We start from the raw sequence: 7,829 nt of genomic DNA, 5'->3' as shown, positions 1-7,829 counted from the left end.
TTCTCAACCTTTTCTACAATAAGAAAAATATAATTCACAAATAAAAGTACACATTTGGTCAAAAATAGATGAAGTGTAACATTCCTAACAAGGAAAGAAATAAACAAGGATAAGATAACCTAACAAAAATTTAACTATTTAACCCATAAAAGTAAAGGCGTACAAGAAAATATTTCAGAGTAGGTAATTGATTTCAAAATCATTTTAATCATACACAAGTTGCATGAATGAAGTCCAAAAGCAGTGTGAATTCAGGTGAATCAGTATACTTGGGATTCATTCCTTGTTATCTTGTCTATTTGACGTGCAAGAGACAATCGTTTTAGGACCTCTGGCACGTAAGAGTTCTCTAAAGGAAACCATTGAAAGTTATCCTGTATGACCAAGACAATATACAGAAATTTAAATTAATTAATTAATTTGGTCTAGATGAAGCAGCATGAATTAGTGATTTTCTTCAAAAACATATGTTGACTAATTTTTATTAACTGGTTTGAATAAGAGATAATTAAAATCATAGCTACAAAGTACAACTTTAATATCTCCAATATAGATGCTTAAATTTAAAACAATCCAAAAGACACCTTGGAAAATGACTTGCACAATGAAGCAAACTTTGATGTATCTCTTGATGATATTAAAGCAATACAACAACCTTCAGCAGAAGCTCTAGCTATTCTTCCACTTCTATGAACATAAACCTAAAAGTAAGAAGCAAGTTCCTGATGTCATATATAGATTATAGAAATATATGAATCAAAGAAACAAGGCATTGCATACCTCTGCTGAATGTGGAAGTCGATAGTGGACAATAGTTCTAACACCAAGAATATCAAGACCTCTTGCAGCAACATCTGTAGCAACAAGTATGCCATTTTCATTTTCACGAAAGCGATCCATGGCCTACATCAAACAATGGGCAAAATGATGAGAGAAATAAAATGCAACATTCAATTAAATTAATAGATTACTTAGTAATAAGATAATTAATTAATCACGATTTCAAGGATCTGAGTTCCATGCCCTATGAAAGGAGAGACAAAGTAGACACACACAATGCTCATGGATGGACAATATACTTTTAAATTTAGTAACTAGGTTCACTTTATTTATTTATAGAAATAAAGTTACTAAGAAAAGAAGTCGAGGAGCATTATTTGAGTATAGAAATTCTCAAAACAAGAGTTTGGACTAGGGATTTCAAGTTTTTTTTATTACCTTCTTTCAATTCTTAAATTATTACTCATTATTCTAATTACCAAAGATTCCTTTTAGATAAAATGAAAATCCAAAGCTCTGAAGTCAAGTCTATTTTTATTATGTGAGCAATTCATCATGTTCTCAAAGGTTCATGGCTTTTTATTATTACATTTCAGAATCTTTAACAGAACCCAATAATAGAGAACAATGGATTGTTTAAAAAAAGAATACCAATATGATTTAACATAGTACCAGGGAAGACATTGTTAAGTGTTGGGATCCCTCCTTAATTGGAGAGGTTCTAGAAAATTCTAGAACTTTCTGGAAAAGTGTAGAATTTTCTAGAACGTCCTGGAGAACTCTAGAGTAGTGTAGAACTCTCTAGAAGCTTGTGAAAGAATGTGGAAACCTCTAGAATATTCTAGAGATGTGTGGAACCTTCTGGAACCTTATGAAAGGATATGGAAAAGAGTAGAAGAGTGTAGAGACTCCTAGAATGTGTGGAGCATTCTAGAGAATTAATCTCCACCCTAGGATACAAGTAATCTCCACCATTCATTGTGGAGGTGGAGTAGTATAAATAAGGGTAGGAGCCTTCATTCCTATCCATCCAAGACAAGAGTGAATCCACTTCTTAGAGTGAGAAAAAGCCTCTCTGAGAGAGAAGATAAATAGCTTGGGAAGTCTCTATCCTCAAGCTTGAGTCTCTCTGAGAGAGAAGATAAATAGCTTGGGAAGTCTTTATCCTCAAGCTTGAGTGAGCCACCATAGAGTGAGTCAATTTTGTAAACACATCCTTGTAACCCTACTATCACTTTGTATAGTGGAAGAATCTCCATATTGGAGAATTATAATTGTGTGCTCCTATTACTACCTTTAATTACTAAGTGCCTATCTTAACTTCACAAAGTGGGAAAGTCCGAGTTTTCCCAACAGTGGTATCAGAGCCAGGTTGTTCAACTTGGTGATCGGCTCAGACGAGTAAGATGGCGATGATGGATCTCAGCTTTGGGGATCCCTTGTATCGAAAGTCTTCCTGACGGTGAGTCCAGGCAGCGTGTCCCGCATATGGAGCGGCGGTGCAAGTACCGCAGGTAGCTAGAGCATGAAGGCTCTAATGGTTATACTCGTGGATGATGACTTTCGCTCGAATGGGGAGGCTTCCATGTGGAAGAGACTCACACTTGAGGGGGAGATGTGTACAAGTGTGAGATGAAGTCCCACATCGGGTAAAAGAATCTCCCTGGTATTTTCTCCCATCGAGTTTTTCCCAACAGTGGTATCAAGAGTCAAGTTCATCCGGAGCCGTCATTAGCTCGTGCAATTCAAGATAGAGGATAACGTCGCTCATGATGGAGACATGTTCAAGGATGTGTTTACAAAATTGAAGAATGGAGAAGAGCCATGCAAGAAGAGATGCAATCCTTGCATGAGAATAACACCTATGAATTGGTGGAGTGGAGAATAGCCATGCAAGAAGAGATGAAATCCTTGCATGAGAATAACACTTATGAATTGGTGGTGGAGAAGAGCCATGCAAGAAGATATGCAATCCTTGCATGAGAATAACACCTATGAATTGGTGGAGTGGAGAATAGCCATGCAAGAAGAGACGAAATCCTTGCATGAGAATAACACTGGAGTGGAGAATAGCCATGCAAGAAGAGATGAAATCCTTGCATGAGAGTAACACCTATGAATTGGAAAAGTGGAGAAGAGCCATGCAAGAAGAGAAGCAATCCTTGCATGATGACCAAAGCACATTGACATAAGGTATCCAAGGTGCCGGTTTGCTACTACCCCCCAATTAAGTCGGGAGGGGGAGATTTGTTGGGATCCCTCCTTAATTGGAGAGGTTCTAGAAAATTCTAGAACTTTCTGGAAAAGTGTAGAATTTTCTAGAACGTCCTGGAGAACTCTAGAGTAGTGTAGAACTCTCTAGAAGCTTGTGGAAGTATGTGGAAACCTCTAGAATATTCTAGAGATGTGTGGAACCTTCTGGAACCTTATGAAAGGATATGGAAAAGAGTAGAAGAGTGTAGAGACTCCTAGAATGTGTGGAGCATTCTAGAGAATTAATCTCCACCCTAGGATACAAGTAATCTCCACCATTCATTGTGGAGGTGGAGTAGTATAAATAAGGGTAGGAGCCTTCATTCCTATCCATCCAAGACAAGAGTGAATCCACTTCTTAGAGTGAGAAAAAGCCTCTCTGAGAGAGAAGATAAATAGCTTGGGAAGTCTCTATCCTCAAGCTTGAGTAAGTCTCTCTGAGAGAAAAGATAAATAGCTTGGGAAGTCTTTATCCTCAAGCTTGAGTGAGCCACCATAGAGTGAGATAATTTTATAAACACATCCTTGTAACCCTACTATCACTTTGTATAGTGGAAGAATCTCCATATTGGAGAATTATAATCGTGTGCTCCCATTACTACCTTTAATTACTAAGTGTCTATCTTAACTTCACGAAGCGGAAAAGTCTGAGTTTCCCCAACATTAAGCTGGAGAAGTAACCAGAGCAATGCACTAAACAATCTATATAAGAGTTTCACATAAAGATGAGACAATATAATAGCATTGAAAAAATCTGACCTAAAACCCTTACTATTCCTAAAACAACACACACACAAAACTAAAATAAATTCACAAACACATAAAAAGAGTGAAAAAGGCATTTGAAAGAAGCAAGTAGTAACCAACCTTTCCTGCTAGGCAATTGCTTGTCATTTTTGAGGTAAAACTCGCAAATGTCAACCATAATGTTGCCTTTCCAGTTCCTCACGACAACCCTCTTGTTCTTCGAAATCTAAATTATAAATAAAACAAACTAATTAGTACATAGCAAAAAAAAAGAAGAAAAAAAAAAAAGAAACCCTAGCAATAGCATATTTTAACCCGTGCGTACGCACGAGTCGTTTGCAAATTTTTTCACATGTATGCTTATTTGTTTTGCAAAACAAAAATAAAATGAAAAACTAATGTGCAAATTAAAATAGATTAAACATTGATAATATATTTATATAGTAGACAAATGGTTCAGAAAAGCAAGATAAACACTATTATCAAGAAGTACCAATTTAATGTTCCAAATTTATTCAGTGTCACTGTCATCACGGGTCGTCTCCTTAGTCATTTAGCAAGCATGATTTTTTTTGGCAAGACAGATATAAAATGAAATACATTGTTGAAGGAAAAAAGGCTTAATACTTATAATAAAGTTGGTGTTCGAACTACAAAATATTGTTTGTAAAATTAAGAAAATACAAATAAAATTCAGTTGATATCACTAAGCCAATCTCCAAATTTTATCATAACTCCTGTAGTAAAATGTAACTTCATCTGCATGACTACGACATTCCATCTATTGCAGAGGAGGGCCAAATATTTTTAGAATTGTCATATGCTGGTCGCAGGCATCAAGATGCGGCGCGGCAAAAGCTAGAAGTTTCTACAGATAAAATGTAAATTAGATAAACATTTAAATAAGAATTTGAATAAGAAAGTATAATCAGTTAATGGTGAAAGGTAGAATGAATAAATGTATAAAATTAGAAAATAATAGAAAAGGAAATGAATATGGGAGAGAAAGTTGTGAAAAATATAGATTAAAATGTAATATATATTGAAGAGTTTATGACATTGAATATTTATGTATCTTCTCTAAATAATTAATTTCCTTAAAATTGAAGAAGCATACCTCACTTTAGCTACAGTGTTTAAAGTTACAACAGAACAAAAACAACTTAAATTCATAAACTTGGATGTTATTTACAACCGTCATAATCCAAAAAAGATGAAATTAAAAATTTCTATTAAGAGGAACAGAAATACTTGCATCATTTGGATCTTTTCCAATCATCCCAATGCAACTCTTTTTCAATCATCTCAATGCATCATTCTATTTACCTTGTCAGGTTTGCATAATAGTGACATGTAGGAATTGAATTAAAAACATTTTCCTTATGAAAAGAAAAACATTTTGCTTCAAAAAAAATAATTTAAGAATTATATAATTGTAGGTTTCCTCCTAAAATTAATCAATAAGTATGTTAAAAATATAAATAAAAGCCTTATTTCTTCAAAAAGATTACAAAGCAAAACCAATGAAAGAGAAAGGAAAAAAATGAAAAATCAAATTACCTCCATTGGCGTTCCTGTCACAAGTTTTGCATAACACTACCAATGAAAGAATTAAAAAAAATTCAGGTTTTCAATAATTGTACACCCAAGTCCGTATTTGTAAGATTTCAAAAACTGTTTCCCTAAGCGTTTGATAATACGTTCATACATTCACACACTCTATCAACACTTATAATCATCAATTCATAATCAATCATCATTTCTCTTTGTCGACCCTAAACCCAAACCAACACAAAAAACTTTAAAGGGGAGGGAAAAGAACAACTCACAAAGCATTGGTGTGTCATATATCAGCCTCGAGTGCTTTGAAGGAATCCTAGTAAGGTAACAATTATTGTATAAATAATTTTCATAATCCTCTCTAGATAGGGAATTAATATGTTAAGAGAGATATATTGAAATTCAAGCTAATAAGGAAATATTCAACATTGTTCTTGTCCAGAGTTACTTGTATTGAAAAAAAAAATTATGCGAACACAGTACACGTAGATCCCATTGAAAGCAACTGAATTAGGACAACTCCAATTTCTCACTTTATGCGATTTGTAAAGAACACTTAAGAAAATACTAAATTGCTTATTTTCTATTTTTTTATCTCACCTGTATGAAATGTTTTTGAAAGATACATTGTAAATTTAATTTAAGAAACTATTTTAAGAGATTGCAATTGTACAATTAAAATGCGAGTAAATAGTTCATACACTAAATGTAAAGATATGATAAATTTTTAGTCTTTTATAATATTTAGGGTGATTTCTAAATAATTGCACTGTTAAAACTAAAAGTGTTTACTGCGGCACTCAAAAACTACCCTGAAAGCCAAATTTCTTCATCTAAATTAAAAAATATATACATAATTCACACTCTAAATAATTGCAGTATCAATAAGATTGCCCAGTGTCATTATGAACCTAGGCTTTAGAAAGGAAATGACAAATTCGCATTCTAAATGTATAACTCCATTCTTGACTCGATCTATTTCTTGCAAATGTGCCATTTTAATTTCTGCTTACCCTCTTGGTACTGTCAGCAGAAAATGCAACACCAATTGAGAGAGGATTGATTCACTCTCACAGACCCCCCATTCCGAAAATCAAATAACTAAACAGTAGTTAAACCCCTCAAAATCCTGAACTACATATGAAAACCAAACCAATTGAGAAACAAAACAATACCATGGACAAAGCAGGTCTGGACTCAATGTTGATCCCTTTGTTCAAAATATAAACAAAGAGAAGAATCATTGCACAACACAATGCTCACCACAACGCATCTGGAACCCTCCTACGCTTTATAAGATATATCATGTGTTGTTAGAAGATATATCATGTGTCGATAAAGTGAATAAGAGATGAAGAGAGAGGAAAAATGTCAATGAAAAAACGAAGACGTAGAGAAGAGAATGATGAATTGAAGAACCTAAACTAAGAATATCAAAAAACCAAACAGACCAAAAAGACCAATGTCACCCGCTCTCTCTCTGCCACCACCAAGCTCTGAACACAATTGGAAGGGACCATATAAATAATAATAATAAACAATCTAAATAATAACCTGCAACACACCCAGACAAAACTTTAATGTCCAAACTCCAAACTTCCAAATAAAAAGATTTTGGAAAAATACAGCAACTTGTTGAACATTCTTCCAGAAAGATCAAGTTATTTATACAACTGAATTAGTATATGACATTATACTTAAGCACTTTCAAAATCAAAATGAGATTAAATTAAAATTTGTAGCCAAAAGTACCTTCTTTGAAGCATAACGTGTCATATCATTTGATAGAGTGGAGAGCAGACAGAACCTTGGATGTCACATGCATTTTCCCTTAAATAGCTCTCCCACAAACTCACAACACAACCAAGAATAAGATAAATTTACAAATTTATGGGGCAAACAAATAGATAGATTTTCTTCCAAATAAAAAAATAAAAAGGGTTCTCTTTGTTTATTATTATTATTATTATTATTATTATTATTATTATTATAATAAACAATATAAATAATAACTTGCAACAAACTCAGACAAAACTTTAATGTCCAAACTAAGGAAAGATGAAACTAATTCATAAAGTTATGAGTACTATGAAGCTCTGAACGCAATTGTAAGGGATCATATAAATAATAATAATAATAATAATAATAATAATAATAATAATAATAATAATAATAAACAATATAAATGATAACTTGCAACAAACCCAAACAAAAGTTTAATGTCTAAACTCCAAACTTCCAAATAAAAAGATTTTATTATCCTTAAGCACTTTCAAAATCAAGATGAGATTAAATTGATAGAGTGGAGAGCAGGCACAACCTTGGATGTCCTAGACATTTCTTCTTAAATAGCTCTGCCACAAGCTCACAACACAACCAAGAATAAGATAGATTTGCAAATTTCTAAGGCAAACTAATAGATAGATTCTCTTTCGGAAAAAAAGGGTTCTCTTTGTTTATAATAATAATAATAATAATAATAATAATAA

General features: G+C 33.2%; 1 protein-coding gene and 1 long non-coding RNA gene across 2 annotated transcripts; both read right to left on the bottom strand.

Moving 5' to 3' along the window:
• Positions 1–260: 260 nt before the first annotated feature.
• Positions 261–1,064, bottom strand: LOC114372964 (DEAD-box ATP-dependent RNA helicase 13-like). Its single transcript, XM_028330533.1, has 4 exons — positions 999–1,064; positions 781–903; positions 585–701; positions 261–374 (listed from the first exon to the last, which is right to left on the bottom strand). The coding sequence occupies exons 1-4, from the start codon at positions 1,062–1,064 to the stop codon at positions 261–263; spliced, it is 420 nt and encodes a 139-aa protein (XP_028186334.1).
• Positions 1,065–4,320: 3,256 nt separating this feature from the next.
• Positions 4,321–7,224, bottom strand: LOC114374431. Its single transcript, XR_003658565.1, has 3 exons — positions 6,516–7,224; positions 5,610–5,656; positions 4,321–4,648 (listed from the first exon to the last, which is right to left on the bottom strand). It is a non-coding gene; the product is annotated as an uncharacterized LOC114374431 (long non-coding RNA).
• Positions 7,225–7,829: the final 605 nt, after the last annotated feature.

Source organism: Glycine soja, chromosome 11 (assembly GCF_004193775.1).
Source record: "Glycine soja cultivar W05 chromosome 11, ASM419377v2, whole genome shotgun sequence".
NCBI classification, from domain to species: domain Eukaryota; kingdom Viridiplantae; phylum Streptophyta; class Magnoliopsida; order Fabales; family Fabaceae; genus Glycine; species Glycine soja.
This window is presented reverse-complemented; position numbering and strand designations above follow the sequence as displayed.

Coding starts and splice junctions, on each gene's coding strand:
- LOC114372964 (XM_028330533.1), bottom strand. CDS start 1,064: ATGAGCATTGTGTGTGTCTACTTTGTCTCTCCTTTCATAGGGCATGGA. Junction 702..780: donor GACTTCCACATTCAGCAGAG/GTATGCAATGCC, acceptor TCTTACTTTTAG/GTTTATGTTCATAGAAGTGG. Junction 375..584: donor TGTGCAAGTCATTTTCCAAG/GTGTCTTTTGGA, acceptor TTGGTCATACAG/GATAACTTTCAATGGTTTCC.